The 27,195-nt window shown below is 44.4% G+C and overlaps 2 protein-coding genes across 9 annotated transcripts in view; both read left to right on the top strand.

The window, feature by feature from the left end:
* Window positions 1-19,574, top strand: part of ncam1b (neural cell adhesion molecule 1b) — a 121,564-nt gene extending 101,990 nt beyond the window's left edge. For 2 of the 7 annotated variants that reach the window (XM_029715299.1, XM_029715303.1), the window contains 9 exons: window positions 2,573-2,723; window positions 2,983-3,170; window positions 3,546-3,642; window positions 3,784-3,954; window positions 4,262-4,390; window positions 6,196-6,198; window positions 8,696-8,820; window positions 10,749-10,929; window positions 12,460-13,599. In XM_029715299.1, coding sequence (XP_029571159.1) covers window positions 2,573-2,723; window positions 2,983-3,170; window positions 3,546-3,642; window positions 3,784-3,954; window positions 4,262-4,390; window positions 6,196-6,198; window positions 8,696-8,820; window positions 10,749-10,929; window positions 12,460-12,539 — 1,125 coding nt within the window. In that variant the 3' untranslated portion in view covers window positions 12,540-13,599. Of the gene's footprint in view, window positions 1-2,572; window positions 2,724-2,982; window positions 3,171-3,545; window positions 3,643-3,783; window positions 3,955-4,261; window positions 4,391-5,021; window positions 5,037-5,381; window positions 5,457-6,195; window positions 6,199-8,695; window positions 8,821-10,748; window positions 10,930-12,459; window positions 13,600-13,950; window positions 14,144-14,639; window positions 14,757-19,302 lie in introns of those variants that run through there. The other 5 variants (XM_029715300.1, XM_029715302.1, XM_029715297.1 and 2 more) reach the window with 4 other exon arrangements.
* A 2,799-nt stretch (window positions 19,575-22,373) lies between these two features.
* LOC115163445 (zinc finger and BTB domain-containing protein 16-A) overlaps window positions 22,374-27,195 on the top strand; it is a 45,270-nt gene continuing 40,448 nt past the window's right edge. The window contains exons 1-2 of one of the 2 annotated variants that reach the window (XM_029715316.1): window positions 22,374-22,525; window positions 25,453-26,744. In XM_029715316.1, coding sequence (XP_029571176.1) covers window positions 25,549-26,744 — 1,196 coding nt within the window. In that variant the 5' untranslated portion in view covers window positions 22,374-22,525; window positions 25,453-25,548. Of the gene's footprint in view, window positions 22,526-24,447; window positions 24,509-25,452; window positions 26,745-27,195 lie in introns of those variants that run through there. The other variant, XM_029715317.1, reaches the window with a different exon arrangement.

Genomic DNA, 27,195 nt, shown 5'->3' with positions numbered 1-27,195 from the left:
CACATTCTCTTGCCACTCTTTCAGCTCTGATGTAATTATCCCTGTCAGTGTTTGGAGAAGGTGGGGGGATGGAGGGAGGAGGTGGAGGAGGAAGATGAGGTGGAATGAAAAGGGGACTGACTGCCGTGCCTGTGTTATGGAAGCGTTTCCTCAGGCATACTTAATGCCCCAGACATGCTGCTTCTGTTGAGTTTGAATACAGAACTAATGAGCGCTACTCCTCTCTTAGTTAGTTTCCCAAATCGCACCCTATGTAGTGCACTACTTTTGACCAGGGTCTATAGGGCTCTGGTCAAAAATAGTTCCCTATGTAGGGAATAGGGTGCTATTTGAGCCATAGCCTTAGTTTGTCCCCCAGACTGGTCCCTACTGTAGCTAATTGAACAACACAGAGGCATTCATGAGATGGTTCACTTGCAATGTGTGGGTGTTGAACTTCAAAGCCATGCAAAATAAAATGCAGAGGTCCCTAGAAGTTCAGCTCTTCTACGACACCTAACATAAGTTAACAGTGGTTTGGACTGGCGTGAGAGTAGCAGACCCAGACTGTTCAGTGTCAACAACAAGAGTAGCAGACCCAGACTGTTCAGTGCCAACAACAAGAGTAGCAGACCCAGACTGTTCAGTGTCAACAACAACAACAAGAGTAGCAGACCCAGACTGTTCAGTGTCAACAACAACAACAAGAGTAGCAGACCCAGACTGTTCAGTGCCAACAACAAGAGTAGCAGACCCAGACTGTTCAGTGTCAACAACAACAACAAGAGTAGCAGACCCAGACTGTTCAGTGTCAACAACAAGAGTAGCAGACCCAGACTGTTCAGTGCCAACAACAAGAGTAGCAGACCCAGACTGTTCAGTGTCAACAACAACAACAAGAGTAGCAGACCCAGACTGTTCAGTGCCAACAACAAGAGTAGCAGACCCAGACTGTTCAGTGTCAACAACAAGAGTAGCAGACCCAGACTGTTCAGTGTCAACAACAACAACAAGAGTAGCAGACCCAGACTGTTCAGTGTCAACAACAACAACAAGAGTAGCAGACCCAGACTGTTCAGTGTCAACAACAACAACAACAAGAGTAGCAGACCCAGACTGTTCAGTGTCAACAACAACAAGAGTAGCAGACCCAGACTGTTCCGTGTCAACAACAACAACAAGAGTAGCAGACCCAGACTGTTCCATGTCAACAACAACAACAAGAGTAGCAGACCCAGACTGTTCAGTGCCAACAACAAGAGTAGCAGACCCAGACTGTTCAGTGTCAACAACAAGAGTAGCAGACCCAGACTGTTCAGTGTCAACAACAACAACAAGAGTAGCAGACCCAGACTGTTCAGTGTCAACAACAACAACAAGAGTAGCAGACCCAGACTGTTCAGTGTCAACAACAACAACAAGAGTAGCAGACCCAGACTGTTCAGTGTCAACAACAACAACAAGAGTAGCAGACCCAGACTGTTCAGTGTCAACAACAACAACAAGAGTAGCAGACCCAGACTGTTCAGTGTCAACAACAACAACAAGAGTAGCCGACCACGACGCTAAAGGTTTCGTACCTGACCTTTTATTTAGACCTTGTGTATCTGGCGTTAATGAATTAAAGTTGTGTATCTTGAGACCAACATCAATCGTATTAGCCATTAGCAGGGTTTCTGCTCTAGTTTTAATTGGCAAGGTCTTGAATGTATAGGCACACTATGTTTTTGCCCTCTTCCCCATTTCACATGCTTTGGTTCTACTTCTGAAGCTGGAGTCTTAACCCTTATTGACTTTAGTCAGCATGGTGTTTCTTTAGAGTTACAGAGACAGTGACACTGCTCTGACTAGGTAGCTAGTTAATTCTGAGGAATAGAATCATTTTAATGAGTTGCCATTTCATGGACCAACCATGGGTTTTGGACAGTACTAGAATGCCTGCCCTATAATATGTATACAGTAGATGTATGAACTATACATCCGACAGTATGTTGCTGTTGGGGAACACAAATAATTCAAGACTTAGTATGTCAATATATTATTCATGTCTAGTTGAATTTCACACGATAAAGTGAACCACTCAGCAGGCTGTGTGTAAAAGTGCAAGCTAGGCATGTTATCCTGTCCACAGGAACCACGACTATACAACAGTAGCATTTAACAGGCTGAGACATAAATAGCCTGCAGTATCTGATTTCAGCCACCTCACTCTACAGCCATTGTGTGAAAAGCTCTTGATGGCTCCATCCATACAGCTTCTTCTACCATTAGTGATGTGCTCTGCTACTGTACACATCTCTACTGTACAATACAGAGGGTTGTGATCTTTCTCTACAGTATCTCTGTCTCTCGTAAGGGCAGGCCATGTGTAATGTCATCACCTTTTGATGTTACAGCCATAGGAAAAGTACGCAATGCTACAATGGTTTGTCTTCAGGCTCAGAGTTCAATGTTACTATGATATAGCTACAGAGTGTTATAATGTATGGGTTATCAATAATGCATGGATCACAAGGGGGTATGAGGTTAACATTGATGTACTGCAAACAGAGGTTCTTTGTTGCTTGCTACCCTGTGATTTCCTGCCCTATAGAGTCTGGATGGGAACGTCGTAGTGAGGAGTGATGCTCGTGTGTCCTCCCTCACGCTGAAGTACACCAAGTTCACCGACGCTGGCCAGTACCTCTGCTCTGCACGCAACGCCATCGGAGTGGATTCTCAACCCGCCTACCTGGAAGTCCGCTGTAAGAGCTCCGCATGTCACAGGGTTGCGTCTGAAATGGCATCCTATTCCCTATAGTTCACTACTTAGGCCCATAGGGTCCCAAAAGTAGTATACTATGTAGGGAATAAGGACGCAACCACTGTCTCTAGTGTTCAGTCTTCATCATGCCTGGCATACTGCCTGCTGCTTCCAACGTTTGTGCCAAAACCTACTCTTTTAAATATTTAAGACAAAAGACAGCAATCTCTTATTCACATTGCTGGTTCATTCCTCCATAGATGCCCCTAAGATCCAGGGCTCAGTGACAGTTTATACCTGGGAGGGGAATGCAGCTAACATCAGCTGTGAGGTCCTGGCCCACCCCAGTGACGTGTCCATGATGTGGCTGAGGGACGGGTTTCAGCTTCCCAACGCTAACGTCACCAAAGCCAAGGTTTTCCAGAGCCCCACAGCCAGCTACCTGGAGGTAGAGACCCACTCAAATACACACACACTCGCATACACATAGGCATACTGCGCACACACACGGATGCATGAGCACACACACATGCTTGAGCACACACACACACGGCTACACACACAGAATTAAGAACACTCTACATGTCATAAAGATTTCATGTGTGACAGCTAGTATTTGCAGGGTTCTCCCCCAGTTCCATTGTGGGGAGACTGAGTGTGTTTTCATTATTCAGTAGAGGGAAGCACAGAGACAGAGGAATACAAACAGGCATCTCTAATGGACAAACAACAGTGGAACAAACTGACTCATGCATCTTAGTCACCTTGTGTTTGTAATGCTTCGCTGCCCACTTTCATGCATCGATTCTCTCCTCTGTTCCAGGTCACCCCAGAGTCTGAGAATGACTTTGGGAGCTACAACTGTACTGCTTCCAATGAGATGGGCACAGAATCCAAGGAGTTCCTCCTCATTCAGGCTGGTCAGTCACAATCACAATCTGTAGCTAATTATCCCAAATCGTCATGCTCTATATTGTGAATCTAATATTGAATGTCGTCATCGAATGAAATATACTGTAGTTCTCTAATGAGTATCGTTATGTGTGATTCCTCTCCTCTAGATGTCCCATCAGCCCCGTCCCTCGGGGAGGTGGAGCCGTTCTCCAGCTCAGCCAGGGTGGAGTTCCAGGAGCCTGACGCCACCGGGGGTGTACCCGTCCTCAGGTACCGGGCCGAATGGAAGACTGTGGGCAGGGGCAGCTGGGTGCAGAGAGTCTATGAGGTCCAAGGAGGTGAGTACAGGGGCAGGACGGGGGGGCTACGAGGGTAAAGAGAGAGAGAGAGAGTATGTGAGGGATAAAAAAAAGGAAACGTGCTTTGCTTCTTTATGTTTATTTTTCTCATTCATTGGCCTTTTTTAAATGAAACATCCGTCCTATATAATAATTTAGCTGGTTGGATTTACCCTCAAATGAGAAAAAAAGCAAATGTTGTTGTCTGTAATCATTGCATCCCTGTTACTTGTCAAATGGATATTTCTGTCTGAGTGCAGTTTGTTGTGGATGTGTCAGTAATTGTAATTCTCACTTGTATCCTCAGGAGCTCTGAGTGAAGTTACCATCATAGGCCTGAAGCCTGAGACCAACTATGAGGTGAAGATGTCAGCCATCAACGGCAAGGGAGAGGGTGAAACTAGCCCCGCTGTGGTCTTCAAGACAGAGCCTGTCCGTAAGTCACACTTCACACCTCCCTTCTCACCTCCCAACAACCATCCTGCCACCGTGCATTGCACCTCCTCATTAGAATGAATCAATACATTCAGCCTTGTTGATACAGTCTGTTTGTCAGCTCCACCATAGACATATTGGTCAGCACTGGCTTAGAACCTTCAGATCAGACATATTTGCCCTATGCTGTGCTTGTAAATCTAGGAAGAAGCTTTTACTGCACAACTGGCTTGAATTCTCACTGCTAGGATGATGATGACTACCCTTGTTCTCTCTCTCTTTCTTTCTCTCTCTCTCTCTTTCTTTCTCTCTCTCTCTCTTTCTTTCTCTCTCTCTCTCGCTCTCTTTCTCTGTCTCTCTCTCTTGCTCGCTCCTTATCCTTGATCGCCCCCTGTTGGTTGTAAATGTCACTGGAAGTGGAATGTCTGTCCACTCCTAACTCAGGAATATTATTCCATGCCCTGCATGTGTAGAGTTGAACTGATCGTTTGGTATCCGAGGACATTCTGATTGGTTGATGCTGCTATCATAAAGCCTTGATAGTTTATTTTCTTTCTTTTTTGTCACACTCTTGTTGTGTAGTTTTCTGTTTATTCATTTTGTCTCATCTGTTTTTCTGTCGGACCGTTCAGGTTATTCTTACGCAAGTAAGTGCCTCATCATCATACACACTCACTCTGGGTATTAGTTTGAACTTTGGACAAACTTTCCAAGTGTTTGCAAAACAGTCTGTCTCCAGTTCTAAAACGTGTATTTATACGGTCCATTGGCTTTCATTTGCCTCTGCATCTTTTCCATTGAGATTTGGCAGTCATGAAATATTGTTTCATGTTTCTTTTGCTTTCTGTTCTCTGATCAATTTCACTTAAATAGTTTAATACCTTTAATCTGCAGGAATATTATATTGCAGATTACAGATTTGTACAGACATACTAGCAATGTGTGAAGCCTTTGCTTTTGCCTAATATCTCTTCTTCTATATGATTTCTTAGATGGCATTTTTCATTTTTTCACTGAGGACTCAGGTTTGTTATGCGGTTATTAGGGATTAGGCCAAAGATCATAGTTATTAGGAGTAGTTAGCATGTGACTTAGACACTGTTATACCAAGACAAATAGCCTAGAACCCTCCCTATTACCTGCTGCTCTTCCTACTGTACAGTACCTACAGTAAGAAGCTATGGTCATTTACTGATACAACTTAACCCTCCCCAAATATTATTGTGTTTTCATGTCATGTGTAGGTTGTACATGTACAACTGATACTATAATATCCGTCAGTATTGGCAATACTAAGTAGTATTAGGAATACGTCTGTATTTCTGTCCCCTTTTTCAATGCTGCTGTTTTCTGTCAGTATTTCCAATATGTATGTCTTTGTTGGAAATACCGCAGCATTTCCTCTGTTGTCAGTCGTTTTGTCTTGCAGGAGAGGGATGGTTTGGGATGTACCCTTTTCCATTTATTACCATATTTTGAAAGTTATTTTATTTGAAATGACTGTAAATCTAGAGCATAAGCCACAGTAGCTGAAGTCATCATTTCTCTCAGAGGAAAACCTGTCATTTGTCCCCGCTTGTGTTTTCAGTGTTGTCAAAAGTTCACTGTTGTTTTGTGTTAGTCTTCAGTTTCTGTTTTGTTTAATTTTGTCTTCAAGTCTTATAACTGTGTTTTTCCTGTCCATGTTTACATTGTCTATTTTTATATATTTTATGTTTCCACTTTCCTTTCAACCAATCACATGCGTGCGTTTCATGTGACTCATCATGTGGCTTGCATGGTGCTGATGATGTCATCACTCTGCAGAAGGTAACTTTTCGTTCCCAACTTTCATCAGAAGAATCTTCATTTTACTGGAGAGTCATTCATAACATAAATACTAAATGTCCCAATTCAATAATGTCCCATTTATTTCCATTTATTTTCGATTTTGTTAACCCATCATGTGTAGCCGTTCACCTGTCTAGACTGACTGGAGCTCCCTGGACTGTCACAGTTATTTAACAAGGAAGTGTTCCTACTGTAACTCCTCCCAGTACTGTGAATGATGTTCCCTGCCTGACCTGCAGAGTTGTTAGCTCAGTGGTAGATTTACTGGATTCTCTATCCACAAAACACATTTGTGTTAGCTACAGTATATATCTGCAGAAATCCCATGTATTTCATTTTGTGCCGCTCCAAAAGAATCCTTCCTGCTTTGAACGAAGCAGGCCTTTTTTCAACCGAACAAATACGTTTAAAAGATGAAGCCTGTCATAAATGATTTTATCCTAAGCAAGTTTGTGATCTCAGAAGTGCATGTCATCCTCTCCTATGAGCGTGGACTTTTCATCCAACTTGTCTAGCAGTAATTATTGACTTGCAAGGCATTTGTGAAGTAAAATAGGCTTCTACACATTTTTTTGAATGCCATTAGGCCACTGACTTAGATCTAAATCAAGTTCCCTGAAACTAGCTCTGATAGTCTTACATTTTGTCTCAATTAACTTCCTTGTTATCGTCCCCCCACTCCCTCTTTCCTGTTTAGTGTGCTGCATGTTTGTTTCAGTGGCGATCACTCTCACAGATTGTAATGGGAGTTATTCATCCTAATAACGTATTTATTCATCCATTCAACAAACAAATACACCTTCTGATATAACTTTGAATTTATCCCAACAATTTCACAGATTTATCACATTGTAATAACTTTTTTGCACTAACCCTCATTTGTCCCTCTCAAGTTGTTTACAGTGCACAAACATCCCCCCTACTGGCTGTGTCCTGACCAATCATGTGTAATTGCTGTATAAATGCTACTTTCATTTTAGCACTCCACAGTAGTCGCACAGCTTGTTCATGAGGGCTTTTAGTTGGAGAGGCAGACAAGTGCCTCTAGCAAAACAGTATGGAGGAAGGGTGCCATCTGGAGAACACTAGGACAGAATATTAACAGTATGGAGGAAGGGTGCCATCTGGAGAACACTAGGACAGAATATTAACAGTATGGAGGAAGGGTGCCATCTGGAGAACACTAGGACAGAATATTAACAGTATGGAGGAAGGGTGCCATCTGGAGAACACTAGGACAGAATATTAACAGTATGGAGGAAGGGTGCCATCTGGAGAACACTAGGACAGAATATTAACAGTATGGAGGAAGGGTGCCATCTGGAGAACACTAGGACAGAATATTAACAGTATGGAGGAAGGGTGCCATCTGGAGAACACTAGGACAGAATATTAACAGTATGGAGGAATGGTGCCATCTGGAGAACACTAGGACAGAATATTAACAGTATGGAGGAAGGGTGCCATCTGGAGAACACTAGGACAGAATATTAACAGTATGGAGGAATGGTGCCATCTGGAGAACACTAGGACAGAATATTAACAGTATGGAGGAAGGGTGCCATCTGGAGAACACTAGGACAGAATATTAACAGTATGGAGGAATGGTGCCATCTGGAGAACACTAGGACAGAATATTAACAGTATGGAGGAAGGGTGCCATCTGGAGAACACTAGGACAGAATATTAACAGTATGGAGGAATGGTGCCATCTGGAGAACACTAGGACAGAATATTAACAGTATGGAGGAATGGTGCCATCTGGAGAACACTAGGACAGAATATTAACAGTATGGAGGAATGGTGCCATCTGGAGAACACTAGGACAGAATATTAACAGTATGGAGGAAGGGTGCCATCTGGAGAACACTAGGACAGAATATTAACAGTATGGAGGAAGGGTGCCATCTGGAGAACACTAGGACAGAATATTAACAGTATGGAGGAAGGGTGCCATCTGGAGAACACTAGGACAGAATATTAACAGTATGGAGGAAGGGTGCCATCTGGAGAACACTAGGACAGAATATTAACAGTATGGAGGAAGGGTGCCATCTGGAGAACACTAGGACAGAATATTAACAGTATGGAGGAAGGGTGCCATCTGGAGAACACTAGGACAGAATATTAACAGTATGGAGGAAGGGTGCCATCTGGAGAACACTAGGACAGAATATTAACAGTATGGAGGAATGGTGCCATCTGGAGAACACTAGGACAGAATATTAACAGTATGGAGGAAGGGTGCCATCTGGAGAACACTAGGACAGAATATTAACAGTATGGAGGAAGGGTGCCATCTGGAGAACACTAGGACAGAATATTAACAGCTTTCTTCACATCTTTGGAACAGGTTTAGGAGAAACCAGTTAAAGGTTTCACAGCAGCTGCTGACCAGCTGTAATATATTCTACATCTTCAGAATGACCACTTCAGCTCACTAACTAACCTTGATATCACTGATGTGTCTGTTTAGGGGAACCTGAACCGCCTAAGCTGGAGGGAACACTCCAAACCAAAGGCAACTCCCTCAAAGTTAACTGGATCAAGCAGGACGATGGAGGCTCACCCATCACACACTACCTAGTCCGCTATAAACCAGTGAGTACTCACACTACCTAGTCCGCTAAACCAGTGAGTACTGCTACTACCCAGTCTGTTATAAACCAGTGAGTACTGCTACTACCTAGTCTGCTATAAACCAGTGAGTACTGCTACTACCCAGTCTGCTATAAACCAATAGGTACTGCTACTACCTAGTCTGTTATAAACCAGTGAGTACTGCTACTACCTAGTCTGCTATAAACCAGTGAGTACTGCTACTACCTAGTCTGCTATAAACCAATAAGTACTGCTACTACCTAGTCTGCTATAAACCAATAAGTACTGCTACTACCTAGTCTGCTATAAATCAATAAGTACTGCTACTACCTAGTCTGCTATAAACCAGTGAGTACTGCTACTACCTAGTCTGCTAAAAATCAATAAGTACTCACACTACTTAGTCCACTATAAACCAGTGAGTACTCACACTACCTAGTCTGCTATAAACCAATAAGTACTGCTACTACCTAGTCTGCTATAAATCAATAAGTACTGCTACTACCTAGTCTGCTATAAACCAGTGAGTACTGCTACTACCTAGTCTGCTATAAACCAATAAGTACTGCTACTACCTAGTCTGCTATAAATCAATAAGTACTGCTACTACCTAGTCTGCTATAAACCAGTGAGTACTGCTACTACCTAGTCTGCTATAAATCAATAAGTACTCACACTACTTAGTCCACTATAAACCAGTGAGTACTCACACTACCTAGTCTGCTATAAACCAATAAGTACTGCTACTACCTAGTCTGCTATAAATCAATAAGTACTGCTACTACATAGTCCGCTATAAACCAATAAGTACTGCTACTACCTAGTCTGCTATAAATCAATAAGTACTGCTACTACCTAGTCTGTTATAAACCAGTGAGTACTGCTACTACCTAGTCTGCTATAAATCAATAAGTACTCACACTACTTAGTCCACTATAAACCAGTGAGTACTCACACTACCTAGTCTGCTATAAACCAGTGAGTACTGCTACTACATAGTCCGCTATAAACCAGTGCGTACTCACACTACCTAGTCTGCTATAAATCAATAAGTACTGCTACTAGCTAGTCTGCTATAAACCAGTGAGTGCTCACACTACTTAGTCCACTATAAACCAGTGAGTACTCACACTACCTAGTCTGCTATAAACCAGTGAGTACTGCTACTACATAGTCCGCTATAAACCAATAAGTACTGCTACTACCTAGTCTGCTATAAATCAATAAGTACTGCTACTACCTAGTCTGTTATAAACCAGTGAGTACTGCTACTACCTAGTCTGCTATAAATCAATAAGTACTCACACTACTTAGTCCACTATAAACCAGTGAGTACTCACACTACTTAGTCTGCTATAAACCAGTGAGTACTGCTACTACATAGTCCGCTATAAACCAGTGCGTACTCACACTACCTAGTCTGCTATAAATCAATAAGTACTGCTACTAGCTAGTCTGCTATAAACCAGTGAGTACTCACACTACTTAGTCCACTATAAACCAGTGAGTACTCACACTACCTAGTCTGCTATAAACCAGTGAGTACTGCTACTACATAGTCCGCTATAAACCAGTGAGTACTCACACTACCTAGTCTGCTATAAATCAATAAGTACTGCTACTACCTAGTCTGCTATAAACCAGTGAATACTCACTATATCTAGTCTGCTATAAACCAGTGAGTATTGCTACTACCTAGTCTGCTATAAACCAGTGAGTACTCACAATACCTACAGTAGTCTGCTATAAACCAGTGGGTTTGGGGCACTGTACAAAGCACCATAGACAGTTGTAGACAATGTGCATTTTTATATGCAAAAAGATTATGCTTATGTACCCATGTCCTTTCAAGGAATACATTCCTAAAAGAGACTGCCAGGTACTGTATTGTATCATTAAGTTGACCCTGGATTGTGTGTGTCCTTTAGAAGCGTCAGACCGACTGGAAGCCAGAGATCCGGCTGCCCAGTGGCAGTGAGTATGTGGTTCTGAGCGGACTGGAGTGGAACACAGAGTACGATGTGTTTGTGGTGGCAGAGAACCAGCAGGGGAAGTCCCAACCTGGAACCCTGACCTTCAGAACCTCTCCAGAACCCGCTGCCATCCCAGGTACCCACACCGTGCACAGGGCACTCACATTGGCACTGCCACACACAGCTGAGGCAGCAAACTCGATCATGTCCCAAACAGGAGCATTTTCTAGACATCTAGATGTTTTCAGCAGGCAAAATTAAGAAAATAGAAAAACAAGCCAGCTGTTGATCAGAACTGTTCGTGGGTGTTCGCTGTGCAGCAGGAAATGTTAAAACTAGAACTCTCCCCCGTTTGTCCCAGAGGGTATGTGAAGAAGGTATTTTTGTCTGCGAGGACCACCCAAACAAACACTTCTTTTTGACCATGTCCAGAGTTTGTTTTTAACAGTTTATTTTTTGTGATGGTGGCATACATCACACAATTTGTTTCTAATTTCCAATCTGTTAGATTTACACTCCTACACCGAAGCTGTGTGTTACACACTGTATGAGTTTGCCTTCTCAGTGTTACAACAGGCTGCCTCCGCTATGGACAGAGGCTTTCCTGCTACAGTGATGGGTACAGTATGTTGATGGATGGTCTTTGTCCATGTGTGTGGATAAAGTCTGTTTCTACATAGTTTGGCCTTAACTGATGCAACAGCCTTCCTGTACCGTAGCAGGTCTTATCTAGCTGAAGCTGACTGCTGACTCCCACAGACACCTGTGTTGCAACATTACACAGCTATAATGCAACAAATCCCTGCCAGGCCTCAGGCGATGCAGAGTGCTTTACTGAAACATCGCAGGACTTATCCCTCCTCCTCACTTCTCCTGTTTGTGCTTTCCTTTCTAACTCACCTCCCAGAGAAACTCGCATCCCATTCACAACCGTTCAACCCCGTTTCCTTACTCATGGTTTGTGGCGTAGTCCTCTCTCACATGCTGTGCTTTTGCTTTAACTTGCTTTAAAGCTAGAATCCTTAGTTGCTACATACATTTTTTGGAATGAATGATGATATATACCCATTGATTCTTGATGAATATAACTTGCCTCATGAGCTTAGTTCAACAGTTGTAAACCATCAGAAGCCAAAATATATATTTGTTTTACTCTACGTTTGTAAACAACTTAAATGTAAACAAACAGTGTTTAGCCTCAAAACATGGATAAACTATAATTTTGCATCCGTAGCTCTGTCTATGAATTTCAGAGTGGTTGCTTTTCTCTAGGCCCATCCCTCAGATTTGTACCAAAACAGAGGCGGGGTGCCGCATTGTTATTGTTTGCGGATTCCAGATTTAACTGCTTGTCAGTTTAAGACTACTTCTTTAACTTTTATTTTTTTCTTGATTCAGTTTTGTTTTCAAACTTGACATTTTCTCTTCTCTCTCCTCTCCTCCCTCTCGTCCCATTTTCCCACCCTTCTGTCCATTTCCACTCCGTTTCCCTCTCTTAATTACCCTTCCCCCTCTCTCTTCCCTTTTCTCTTTATCTCTCCCTATGTCTCTGCACTCTTGCCTGGTTTTGGAAACTGGTGGACTTCACTACATGAACATTTTCCTCATTATGTATTCTTCTTTTCTGAATCTTTCGGTTTGTTTTGACTATATTTGGTTTGAGCAGCGACCCAGGGCTGTTCGTCTGTGACATACACTCTGATCTCCCTCGTCCTGTCCATCGTAGCTGTTTTGCTGCTCTCATAGCTAGTTATATGAGGCGATGCTGGTCTCTCTCACACACACATAGAGGAAAGAAAGCTAGCCTTTCTCTGCCCTGGCTGGCTCTCTCTCTGGATGGATGCCTAGACAGACACATGTCTCTCAGTGGGTGGGGGAGTAACTACAGAACAAACCAGCCCGATTGGCTGAACTGAACCAAAGGCAGTGGTATCAGCTTAGCTTGGTTCCAGATCTGTTTGTGCTGTATAGTCAATTCCTATGGGCACTGACAACAACCATAGGAGTTGGCTATACAGGACAAACATATATGGGACTAGGCTAGTATCAGCTGTCTCTTACAGCTCAGTACTGTACCACTCCGCTCAGCAACATAGCACAGCTAGTAGCAGCACTACAGTTGACATTAATGAACACTAGGGTATTGAATGAGTGGTAATGCTATTTTGAATTCTGAATACTGTGGTAGAGTACTGAGTGTATGGTGGTGAGTACCAGACACTTTACATAAAGGATGTATATTCTTTTTCCACTTACTACATTGTATGTACTGTAAAGATTTGTAATAACATTCATTTTTACATGGACAAAAGTATAGACATTTAATTAACAAATAACCAAATGATAATATGCTAATATTAATATTGTTGTTTTTATGACACATTGTGTACATACATATAAGTGGTTTTGAGCAGTTGGGAACTGCAGCAGTTGATTGCTGGTTATTGATTCCTGAAGAACTATAAATGGCATTGAAAACTAGCAATTGATTTTTTAATAAAATGAAGTTGTGATTATTTTGTTCCCCAACTGCATCATAAATAGACCCTGAGGTCATTACTGAATTGTTAATAGTCTTTTTTTGTAAATGAAGCAGAAGTACCAGAGAGCTGATGTTCAGATTGCTTTCTTTAGAATGGAAACTGGACAGATAATGCTAGAGATCATGTATTATGTGGGGTAGTGACTAGCTAGCCACAAATAAATGGTTGCTTACAAAACATCTCTTGAAGCACATATTATGCATTTTCTTCAGGTGTTTTTGGTTATGACTAATATCAAATAAAGTTGATTTAATGCGTCTTAATGGGTTTGCATTTATTAGAGGGCAGGTGATTTAGATAGATGCCTTTACTGTTCCAAAGACAAGGTACAAGTCACGTGTGATGTCTGTTGAGCCTTGTCAGGGAGACATTGATCTCCCAATTTGAGCACATCAAGGTACCAGTATGCAGTTCACATCTACAAAACATTCGATTAGATGCTGTGATATCTTCAAACTATGTCAATGTGCATGACAGGTGAGTTGTCTGTGTTTTATGAAACCATTATGTGGAAAACAGAAATGGTTCCATATTCTAACAGTATGTCTACATTCATTCAGCTGTAACTGTGGTGCTATATGTTCCTAGTGAGTCATGCTGTGTCTGTACTGTAGATATAGACGGGGAGTCTGCCCTCTCCACGGGCATCATGGCAGGGATCCTCATCTTGGCCTTCGTCCTGCTGCTCCTGGCTGTGGACATCACCTGCTACTTCACAAACAAGTGTGGCCTCATCATGTGTCTGTGTGGCAAGCCAGGCAGCGGGGCCAAGGGACACAACCTAGAACAGGGCAAGGCTGCATTCATGTGAGTGTCTATTGTCTCAATATGGCACCCTGTTCTCTATATAGTGCACTTCTTTGGACCAGGACCCATAGGGGCGGCAGGTAGCCTAGTGGTTAGAGCGTTGGACTAGTAACCGAAAGGTTGCAAGATTGAATCCCTGAGCCGACAAGGTAAAAATCTGTTGTTCTGCCCCTGAACAATGCAGTTAACCCACTGTTCCTAGGCCGTCATTGAAAATAAGAATTTGCTCTTAACTGACTTGCCTAGTTAAATAAAGGTAACAAAATATAAATAAATAGGGAATAAGGTGCATTTGGGATGCAGACAGGCTGAAAAAGGAGTCTCTGCACACTTCAGTCAGATGCAATTTCACAGTTTTCATTTGCCAAGCTTTGGGTCTGTAATGACCTTCGTCTGAGATTTTTACTCATTATGCAGTAGTTCTGTGTTACTGAGATCCTGGAGTCTGTTGTCATGGTGTCCATGTAATCATCCCAGAAACCTCTTTGGTCTACAGAAAGGATGAGTCCAAAGAGCCGATAGTGGAGGTGAGGACAGAGGATGAGTGCACAGCCAATCACAATGCAGGAGGACCCACAGAACCCAATGAGACCACACCCCTTACAGAGCCAGAGTGAGTATAGCTTGACATACAGACACCCACACACACGGGTGCGCACATACATACACACACACACACATATCATTTTTAGGCTAAAGCATAGTTCACTCCTCTTGTAAAAATCACAATATTCTTGCACAATTTTGAGTACATTGTAAAGAATGTTTATGACTTTTTGAGCATAGGCAGTTGGTTTATACGTATGTCTGTGATTCCTATAAGCAGAGAGCACCGTTGTGTGCTCATGTGTTGATGCTTTTTGTTGAAATTTCTCTATAGTCACATTCACACTGCACTTAGCCCAGGGTTAACAAATGATTGTGTAAAAGGAGGGTTAGCTAACTCTAGGCTAGTTTTAACCCAGGGTTAAGGATAGCCCTGGTCTAACAACATGCAGTGTGAAAAACCTTGTGTGTGTTGTTGTTTCTTGTGTGGTTGTTTTGGGGTGGGGTGGGGTGGGGGGTGTGGGAGGGGGTGAAGGTGTTTTGTTGCCACAATACATTTTTCTCAGGAGGATTTTCTCAGGAAATTTTTCAGGAGATTTAGCTTTTCGATATCACGGTTGAATCGCTACCAGTCAAAGACGTGGATAGATCCACTGTGCTTTTCCTGTGTATGGTGAACTTGATGAAACCAGTCTAAAAACGGAGACATTAAAAACTGGAGTCACATGAGATGAGTGTCTGGTACTATTCAACCCTTCAGGTGGTTGTGTGTAGTGATCCTTTCCTTTAGAAAGACCTGTTTTCAGTTCATTAGACCCTACATATGTTAGTCTGTGCATGGACAGTGTCCTTTCTTATTTGATGTGCCTCACTGCATGGAACCCCCTTGTGTGTCCTTTCTCTCTGGTTGATGTTGGCTGCTCTGTGTGTGTGATATCTAACTGCATGCCTCCCCTAGCCCGAACCTCCTGCCTGCTCCACATGTCCACCCCTCCTCCCCAGTCCCCACATCGGGTCCCAGTCACCTCACTGTCTAGTGTGTGTGTCTCTGCTCTCTCCCTGCTCTCTCTCCCAGGCTGGCTGCCCTGGCTCTGGACACCCTCTCGTCTGTAGCCACCATCTCTGACACAGCCAACACAACCTATGATCCCGCCCAGGACAGCCCCTCTAGCGAGAGCACCGCTCTCACCTGTAGCCTGTCTGGCCTCGCTACTGACCCCCTGTCTGGCCTCGCTACTGACCCCCTGTCTGCCCCCTCCACTGATCCCCTGTCTGGCCTCGCTACTGACCCCCTGTCTGCCCCCTCTACTGACCCCCTGTCTGGCCTCGCTACTGACCCCCTGTCTGCCCCCTCTACTGACCCCCTGTCTGCCCCCTCTACTGACCCCCTGTCTGCCCTCGCTACTGACCCCCTGTCTGCCCCCGTTACTGACCCCCTGCCTGCCGCTGCCCCCGCCCCGGCACCCATCCCAGAGTCCAACACAGCCCCCCCAACCCCCCTCATCTCCACCTCTGACATCACAGCAACCCCCCTGTTAGACCTTCTAGAAGACAGCTCTCCTAGAGCAGAGGACAAAATGTCTGCCACTGCTGTTAGTGCCACTTATTGCCCTAAATCTCTTCAAAAGTCCCCTATTCCAATACCACCTAGGCGTCGAAACTCTAACAGACCTGCTCCTTCTCCTCCCACTCCCAAGAGCCCCACACCTACCCACTCCACCACTGTGGCCCCCAGGAAATCAGCCCCAGACAGTCCCTCTCTTGCCCCCTCCACTGCCTCTCCTACCCAAATCACCAGGACAGCTGCTCCTATTGCCCCAGACCGCCCCTCTCCTGCTCCTACGGAGTTCACTTTCCCAGCCTCTGACACCTCCACCTCTAAACCTGCACCTACTGCCACCGGCACAGGTACCCCTGTCCCTGGTACCCCTGTCCCTGGTACCCCTGTCCCTGGTACCCCTGACCCTGGTACCCCTACTGTCCTGGGCTCTAGTACACCAGCCCCTGTCTCTGGTACCCTTGTCCCTGGTACCCCTGTCCCTGGTACCCCTGTCCCTGGTACCCCTGTCCCTATTACCCCTGACCCTGGTACCCCTACTGTCCTGGGCTCTAGTACACCAGGCCCTGTCCCTGGTACCCCTGTCCCTGGTACCCCTGTCCCTATTACCCCTGACCCTGGTACCCCTACTGTCCTGGGCTCTAGTACACCAGGCCCTGTCCCTGGTACCCCTGTCCCTGGTACCCCTACTGTCCTGGGCTCTAGTACACCAGCCCCTGTCCCTGGTACCCCTGTCCCTGGTACCCCTACTGTCCTGGGCTCTAGTACACCAGCCCCTGTCCCTGACAAACCTGACTCTACTACCAAAGACACTCCCACATCTGTCCCTAATGTAGACCCCACTACCACTCCCACATCTGTCCCTAATGTAGACCCCACTACCACTCCCACATCTGTCCCTAATGTAGACCCCACTACCACTCCCACATCTGTCCCTAATGTAGACCCCACTACCACTCCCACATCTGTCCCTAATGTAGACCCCACTACCACTCCCACATCTGTCCCTAATGTAGACCCCACTACCACTCCCACATCTGTCCCTAATATAGACCCCACTACCACTCCCACATCTGTCCCTAATGTAGACCCCACTACCACTCCCACATCTGTCCCTAATATAGACCCCACTACCACTCCCACATCTGTCCCTAATGTAGACCCCACTACCACTCCCACATCTGTCCCTAATATAGACCCCACTACCACTCCCACATCTGTCCCTAATATAGACCCCACTACCACTCCCACATCTGTCCCTAATATAGACCCCACTACCACTCCCACATTTGTTCCTAATGCTCCTACTACTGCCTTCAATGCTGATGTAACTGCTGCTATCGTTCATGAGGACACAACCAAATCTGCCCTTGTTTTCCCAGACATTCTCACTCCTACTCCTGCTCACACAAGTGCCCCCACACCTGGCCCTAATGCTTCCACTGCTCCGAGCTTCACCCCACCTGGCCCTAATGCTTCCACTGCTCCGAGCTTCACCACACCTGGCCCTAATGCTCCCACTGCTCCGAGCTTCACCACACCTGGCCCTAATGCTCCCACTGCTCCGAGCTTCACCACACCTGGCCCTAATGCTTCCACTGCTCCGAGCTTCACCACACCTGGCCCTAATGCTCCCACTGCTCCGAGCTTCACCACACCTGGCCCTAATGCTTCCACTGCTCCGAGCTTCACCACACCTGGCCCTAATGCTCCCACTGCTCCGAGATTCACCACACCTGGCCCTAATGCTTCCACTGCTCCGAGCTTCACCACACCTGGCCCTAATGCTTCCACTGCTCCGAGCTTCACCACACCTGGCCCTAATGCTCCCACTGCTCCGAGATTCACCACACCTGGCCCTAATGCTCCCACTGCTCCGAGCTTCACCACACCTGGCCCTAATGCTCCCACTGCTCCGAGCTTCACCACACCTGCTGCCCCCACGGTCACTATCACACCTGCCTCTACTACCTACGACACCCCAACACCCACCCTGACCCCCCACATACCCATCACCACAGAGCCCCAAGCCCCAGAGATAGAGTTTGAGTTGACCAATGGGGTGGCGACTACGAGCCCCTCCCATCCCCCAGCAGAGCCCACTAGGTTTCAGAGTAGTCCCTCCCCTGCCCCTGTCCCTTCCTCCTCCTCCTTCCAGGCTAACGGAGACGGGTTCGGGGCAGACCTCCAGGCCTCAGGCCCTCCTGCTCTGGAGGAGTTAGACAGTCTGGCCAAGGCTGCTCCACTCAACAACGAGTATGGCTCCCTCTAGAGGTTTATACGTGTCAATGTTTTTGTGTGCCCATTTAACCTCTATTCTATTATCGCTCAGTCACCACCTTTCCATTTGTCCTGTAAAGTGAAATTGTAGTAGTCAATTGTGGTAACAGTGGTGATAATTGTTAATGAATGAGACTTGTGTAATGGTGACAGAAGTGCTGTAGTCATTGCCATGGTAGTGGTTGTGTGTAGGTAGCATCATGTGGAGTGTACAGTGCTGTGTAGCAGTATGGTACTCCTTGTAGAGTGTGTTGTGGAGGGTGTGCAGTAGCAGTGTTGTAATGATAGTCCCGGGCATTAGTACTGCTCTTAGGCTAGGGATAGGGCCAAAGACTAGATCAGGCCTTTCACTCACCCAGACACTGCAACAGACCATCATTTGGTTATTATGTGGTCCTTAGTAGTGCTCTATCGCTTTGACTCAGAGGAGCTCTGTAATTATATTACTTGTGCTGGTATCAATTGTCTAACAATTACTACCTATGGCTATTGTCTAAAAATATATTGGAAAAGTAGCATTAAGAGAGTTGGGCCAGTAACCGAAAAGTTGCTGGTTTGAATCCCTGAGCAGACTAGGTGAACAATCTGCAGATGTGCCCTTGAGCAAGGCACTTAGCCCTAATGTCTCCTGTAAGTCTCTCTGGATAAGCGTCTGCTAGAATGTAAAAGTGTGTATTTGCGATGTTTTTTGTTTGAACGCAGCTGTTGTTGTTTCTCTATTACATTGCAGGTAGACTGTAATGAGTGTTCATTTGTAATATTTTCTCCATTGCAGGAAGATATTTGGAGATGAGAAGAGTAAAGCGGAGGAGGTGAAGACAGCCCTGTCAGAGGTGACCACAGAACACAATGATGCCACACAGACAAACGCGAGCGACAGCAAGGCATGATTGGGCAGCCTCAGCCCAGCCAAGATGGCGGCGGCAGCAACACTCATTACAGTCTGCAGCAGTTTTTCTTTCCAGTGCCCTTTCTGCATTTCCAGAACAACAACATGTGTTTGTGCAATAGAGTCCATTAGAGCACAATCTGATTGTGCAAAAAAAATATTCTCACGTATGATTTGTTTTGCTACACCCATGGAACACTAAAGAACACCATTTGAGTGATCTCAAGTGGTATAGGAGACAAAATTACTCAGTTATAATTGTTTTCAGTGCGGTTGCAGATAAACAATGGATTATTCAGGAACATAACACTGAGTGTACATAACATTAGACACAGCTTCCTAATATTGAGTTGCACCCCCTTTTGCCATCAGAACAGCCTCAGTTCTTCGGGGCATGGACTCTACAAGGTGTCGAAAGAATTCCACAGGGATGCTGGCCCATGCTGACTCCAATGCTTCCCACAGTTATGTCAAGTTGGCTGGATGTCCTTTGGGTGGTGGACCATTCTTAATACACACGTGAAACTGTTGAGTGTGAAAAACCCAGCAGCATTGCAGTTCTTGACACATTCAAACCAGTGTGCCTGGTACCTACTACCATACCCCGTTCAAAGGCACTTAAATATTTTGTCCTCCCTATTCACTCTCTGAATGGCACACGCACACAATCCATGTCTCAATTGTCTCAAGACTTAAAAATCCTTATTTAACCTGTCTCCTCCCCTTCATCTACACTGATTGAAGTGGATTTAACAGATGGCATCAATAAGGGATAATAGCTTTCACCTGGATTCACCTGGTCAATCTGTGTCATGGAAAGAGCAGGAGTACCTAATGTTTTGTACACTCAATGCATAATATATATATATATATGAAGAGATTGACTATATAGACATTATTTTATTATTTCCATGTTACATTGTTCAAATGTTTGAGGGCTAGTCTCATCGAATAGTTTGTTTGCATGTCTGATTTGCAAATGGTTGTTAATGTTTTGTTTGAAACATTTGACTGTTTTACTCTTTATGTCTGTATTAGGGTGGGATATCATACAGATTGCTTTCATGTTTCAAACAGAAGTTCGTTGACGGAGACTGACCAGCTACTGTAGCAGCCCACAGTGCTGGGAATGCTCGGGTTTCAGAGAAAGTCATATTATCATAGACATGTATCAGGAGTTATCATATCAGGTGTCTGCAACTCACCGTACCTGGGGGTTCATAAAATGAATACTAAATTGTGCTAAATGGAGAAGTGTGTATTGAGCAGCTAATATTGTACCGGTATTCACAATGGAACACAAGATAGAACAAAGTGCAACAGATCCAATGGTTCTCACAGAGAAAGGTTGTAGAGAAGAACTTTAAGTGATCTAAGTGAATGTCTCATCATGACCCAAGCTTCACCACCTCCCTGTTTTAACATCAACTATGATGAGTATCTTATCATATTCACAAGAAAACAAATAAAATGCCTGACTTTTATTGTTTAAAATCGTGTTTTTTCAAGCAAAAATCTTTAAAAGCATTTTTGTACTCTCTAAATGGAAAGGTTTCTTTTCCACTCCTGACTGCGAGCTTGTGCGCTGTGACTGTGTCAGTGGATTGTCTTGTCGTCACTTTCAATAATATCTGCATAGCTTTGTCACGAAAGGTTTACCTGTATATTCTTTTTAAAATGGTATCTATAAAAACAGTACAGCAAATGACTTAATGTGGTCATTGTGACATATACAGTTGTTGATCTCTCCCCGTCACACAGCGGTCTACTGTGGCCTGTGACACAGCCGGTGGAGATATGTGGAGTTTTTGGCATGATGAATTCAAACTGTACTTTATAAAATATGTGTAACAGAAACCCAAATAGACATACCTATATTTATTTAGGCAATGTGAGTTTCATATTGAGTTATGAGAGGGAATTATCAGAATGAGGTCTGTTCAGGCCTATAAAACGCTTTATTTTAGTCCCCAGTTGTTGTTCAAGTGTTCTGTAATGTTGTCTTTGAATTTATTTAGTTTTTGTACAATAGCAGGCATCATGAGCTTGTTGCCTGTTGAGTTTATAATGTCAGAGACAGAGGGCAGGTTGGTAATCTGACAACAGAAGAAAACAACACTCCAAAATGTTAATATGTTGTACTGCCACTTTCATGTAAACAATCCTTCCCCTCAGTATTTCAGTGGCATAGAACAGTCCTGCCAGAACCTGTACAATACAACCCTCTGCTGTTGTCATCCTCCCACCCTGTCCCTTGTCTCTGGAGCCTCTTGTTCTTATTGGGTCAAACCCAGTGGACCGTTCTGTTCTCAGCGGTGTAGTCTGAGTACTAACCCATTTACAAAATAAAACAAGGTTTTGGAACCTCACACTGTTTACCATTGTTTTCATGGCAAATCCTTGTTTTATCTCATTATATTATTAGTCTGCCCTTTTCCCCCATCTTGTTTGTAGATGTAGTATACAAGTGTGAGCACTAGGTGGCATGAAATGACAATTTACAAGTGTAGTATTTTTTGCCAGATTATATCAATGTCCTTGATGATAAAGTAATATGACTCCTTGATGAAGGTATTGAATTATTACCTTGTAGATTAGGTGAAGAGATGGGAGAATGTTAGATGGTAACAGAGTATAATAATGTCTTGCTGTGTTCCCAGAGTCCCTGAGTTAGTGAGTCCTTTTGCTCCTCTGTCTAGACTAGAGTGACTAATAGAATTGTAATGAGCCAAGGTCAGATCCGTATCACCCAGGCAGATCTACCAGTATTTTTTAAATCTGAATTTATACTATTTCAGTAAGTGATTAATAATGGTTAATTGAACTAATTGGTTTCAATTGCATCTGGATCTAAAGACTACTGACTTTTATTCCCCCTGCTCAAAACCCAGGTTGTGAGGACTGCTGCCCTGTAGATGTCTCTCTTTCCAGCCTTGATAGAACCGGGAACGGAGGACAATCATTCAAAGCTGTGACGTCGCCTGGGTGATGATTTGCCTACTTGGAGTGTGGATGAGTTTGGAGCGGGTTCTGTGAATTGCCTTGCCATTATGTTGCCTGAATGATAACGCAATCAATCGGCTAAGTGAGGACATAACAGGCCACTAAGGTAAGGGGAATGATAAAGAAAAATATTGCAAGAATACTGCCATTGCACAGGTGATTCGAATATACTTTCTGAAATAGCTATTATTCAACCTATTTGCAATTCATGGACAATGTTAAATTATTAATTGGCATATTTACTAAATGGCAATCCCTTTGTGTTTGTTATTGTATACGTGGTCGCATTTCCGAAAATGTTATTGAGCCTAAAGTTTCTCCGCAGTTAGTGTAACGGATTTAAAAACTTGACTGCTTAGCATGCTCGCGGTACGATCAGACAGAGACAGACGTGACTGAGCGGTGATGTGCGGTGCGCCCAGGCTATATGTTGTTCCTATACAGTTTAACATTATGGCGATAGTGAATTATTTCATGTTTAGAGATTTAGTAACTATATCATTTTAAATGCTGGTGTTTTGGGGTAGGAATTCGTGATTCCATCAAAGCTCAGTTTGCACCTGATGCGCTCTGTTGCTGAACTACCCAGGCTGAGTTTCAGCATTACTTATCAGGTGGATATGGGAAGTGGTCACTAAAGGTCAGAAAATATAAGCAATAATCATCTGACTATTTGTCGTAGCATCTATTTATATGAGCTATATTGGTGTAAGAGTGGCCACCCCTAAAAACATTACGTCTTGATCACACCGACAGTGTCTTTGCGCAAAATGTTACCATATCTCGATACACAGTACCAGTCAAAAGTTTGGACACACCTACTCATTCAAGGGTTTTACTTTATTTTTACTATTTTTGACATTGTATAATAATAGTGAAGACATCAAAACTATGAAATAACACATATGGAATTATGTAGTAACCTAAAAAGTGTTAAACAAATCAAAATATATTTTATATTTGAGATTCTTCAAAGTAGCCACCTTTTGCCTTGATGACAGCTTTGCACACGCTTGGCATTCTCTCAACCAGCTTCATGAGATAGTTACATGGAATGCATTCCAATTAACAGGTGTGCCTTGTTAAAAGTTAATTTGTTTCTTTCCTTAATTTATTTGAGCCAATCAGTTGTGTTGTGACAAGGTCGGGGTGGTATACAGAAGATAGTCCTATTTGGTAAAATACCAAATAATATTATGCAAGAACAGCTCAAATAAGAAAAGAGAAACAACAGTACTTTATTAAGACATGAAGGTCAGTCAGTCAATCTGGAAAATGTCAAAAACTTTGAAAGTTTCTTCAAGTGTAGTTGCAAAAACCATCAAGCGCTATGATGAAACTGGCTCTCATGAGGACTGCCACAGGAAAGGAAGACCCAGAGTTACATCTGCTGCAGAGGATAAGTTCATTAGAAATAACTGCAACTCAGATTGCAGCTCAAATAAATACTTCACAGAGTTCAAGTAACAGACACATCTCAACATCAACTGTTCAGAGGAGACTGTGTGAATCAGGCCTTCATGGTCAAATTGCTGCATAGAAACCACTACTAAAGGACACCAATAAGAAGAAGAGACTTGCTTTGGCCAAGAAACACGAGCAATGGACATTAGACTGGTGGTCTGATGTCAAAATGTTTGTCTTTGGTCTGATGAGTCAAAATTTGAGATTTTTGTTTCCAACCGCCGTGTCATTGTGAGACGCAGAGTAGGTGAATGGATGATCTCCACATGTGTGGTTCCCACCATGAAATATGGAGAAGGAGGTGTGATGGTGTGGGGGTGCTTTGCTGGTGACACTGTCTGTGATTTATTTAGAATTCAAGGCACACTTAACCAGCATGGCTACCACAGCATTCTGCAGCGATACAACATCCCATCTGGTTTGCGCTTAGTGGGACTATCATTTGTTTTTCAACAGGACAATGACCCAAAAAACACCTCCAAGCTGTGTAAGGGCTATTTGTCCAAGAAGGACAGTGATGGAGTGCTGCATCAGATGACCTGGCCTCCACAATCACCCGACCTCAACCCATTTGAGATGGTTTGGAATGAGTTGGACCGCAGAGTGAAGGAAAAGCAGCCAACAGGTGGGAACTCCTTCAAGACTGTTGGAAAATCATTCCTTGTGAAGCTGGTTGAGAGAATGCCAAGAGTGTGCAAAGCAGTCATCAAGGCAAAGGGTGGCTACTTTAAAGAATCTAAAATCTAAAATATATTTTGATTTGTTTAACACTTTTTAGGTTACTACATGATTCCATATGTGTTATTTCATAGTTTTGATGTCTTCACTATTATTCTACAATGTAGAAAATAGTAAAAATAAAGACAAACCCTTGAATGAGTAGGTGTGTCCAAACATTTGACTGGTACTGTATATCAGCCAGCAGCGCTAAGTTCTCGATCACACCGACAGGGTTTGCATTTCGGGAACACCAGAAGTACATTAATCCAATGGAACGTTGCGTTTGCCTTACAGCATTATGTTGCAGAGGCAGTTGCAGCGCATTCTGTTTGGTGCATACTTTGGATTTATCGAACGTGTTAGTCAAACTGTATGCGTAGACAGCTCGACAGAAATGGTAGCAGAAGGTGAATGTTTAACTTTTGCATACTATTTTGCGCAACTAAGCTGTTGGTGTGATCGAGGCGTAATACATTTACAGCACATGTAATAGTGTATGGCTCTGTCTGCTTGCAGCCTATGGCATATAGGCATATGTAACCAGTCTCAAACAGACCTCATGGGGCACTGCTGGATTTGGGGAGCCTATAAATCCCCTGTGTTTGCTTCCAGTGTAGTTCCTTATAGTGACACATTACTATACAATATCAACATTTTATCCCAGTCCCTGACATTTGGTCAGCCAGTGCTAAAGTATTATTACTTTTCCCTCTACAATTGTTGAGCATGCAAGATATTGACACAAGACATAATTCTAATGTTTTTACAAAAACCATGGCAATCAACCAGACCATTCTTCATTACCATGATCTGAGATGTAATATTTAATGTGGTTTCTCCTCTATCTAGACCTATAAATACACCGAAGGAAAAGCAGGTGGAATAGAACACACCTCATGTGTGGGCTCAGAGAGGGTCCGAGGCCGTACAGATCATCTGACTAAAATGGGTGTTCTCCAGCTCCACAACCCCACTCTCCCCGCCACGCTCCTGCACAGGGCCAATCATATGCGTCTGTCGGGAACGCTGTGTGACGTCATCATCACGGTGGACGGCCAGGAGTTCCCGGCCCACCGCACCGTCCTGGCCTGCACCAGCAAGATGTTTGAGATTTTATTCCACCGCAGCAGCCTGCGCTACGCACTCGATTTCCTCTCCCCCAAGACCTTCCAGCAGATCCTGGAGTACGCCTACACGGCCTCTCTGCAGGCCACGGCTGAGGACCTGGATGACCTGCTGTACGCCGCTGAGATCCTGGAGATAGAGTACCTGGAAGAGCAGTGCCTCAAGGTCCTGGAGACCATCCAGTCAGAGGAGAAGCAGGACCACCTGAGTCTGAGTGGGAGGAACCTCGGGTCTGGAGAGAGTGAACAAAGCAGGGCAAGGCACTGGAGGAACATGCTAATCTCCAAGAAGCATTCCCTGCAGGAGGGTGGTATCAACCCCACCGCCCTGCACCACCTGGCACTGTACCACATGACTGACAGGAGTCCCTCTATGCCAGGGGGACTACCTATGGGGCTCCCTGTAGCCAGCCCCACACAAAATGGAGGGGTTAGTCTGGAGGGCCTGGGTCAGTCTCCACTGCAGTACAGCCTCAATGGAGCCCAGGACCCCTCCCTGCCTCTGGCTAAGAGGATAAAGACAGAGGACAATAACATGCAGGTGGATGAAGCCAATGGCTACGAGGGCCGGTCCAACAGCGGAGGGGAGGGGGGCTGTGAGTCGGACCAGCCCAGAGATGAGGGCCCGGGGACCCCCCAAAGAGGTAGTGTCATCACCTCTGCAAGAGAGCAGCACTCGGGCCAAGAGGAGGGGGGCATAGTGGGGAACAACTCTTCTCTGGACAGTTTCCCTGGGCTGGCTGAGAAACACCTGGCCTCCCTCTACTCCTCCATGCCCTCCAACCACATAGGGGAGGTGGGGCTGCCTATGCCCATGTCGGTGGCCCCTTCCCTGGCCATGTCCCTGGACCTGAGGGCCTATGGGGGGCTCCTGAACCAGGGCCTGCTCCACAGGGAGATCCTCAGCAGGCTGGGCCAGTTTGCAGCAGGGATGAGGCGGGAGTGCCAGAGTCAGACTCAGAGCAGTGGGGACTGTGGTCTCCAGCTGCACGACAGAGAGGTCATGGAGCAACACAGGTAGAGCACAGAGTATAGCTGACTGCATACACCACTCACTGTTATATCTCTAGGGGTATACAGGTATAATGGATATCTAGGTATCATTGAAGGAGGTCTTTTGTTAGAGAGTGAAACAGCATTTATTTTAGCAGAATGCAGATTATTATAATGTTGTGATAATTTAGTAAATACTGGTAATCAAAGTAAATTGCAATTTGCTTATGTCACCCCTTCACCCACAAAGTGTTCTGTCTGGTCGCTATACACTAGGAGGTCTGTGAGAGACAGACGGAGGGATGTGGAGTGTGTATGTGTGGTGAGTCTGGAGTCGCGATGCTAAATGGTTCATTGTTTTGTTAGGATGTGAAGGAAGAGATAAATTGTTGTGCACAACTTCTAATTTAAAGGTTGGCGATTTTTTTTGGTCTTAATGAACTTTTAACACATTAAAAGACTTCAAAGGAAAGAG

The sequence above is a fragment of the Salmo trutta genome, chromosome 26 (genome assembly GCF_901001165.1).
Source record: "Salmo trutta chromosome 26, fSalTru1.1, whole genome shotgun sequence".
In the NCBI taxonomy this organism is placed as follows: Eukaryota; Metazoa; Chordata; class Actinopteri; order Salmoniformes; family Salmonidae; genus Salmo; species Salmo trutta.
This window is presented reverse-complemented; position numbering and strand designations above follow the sequence as displayed.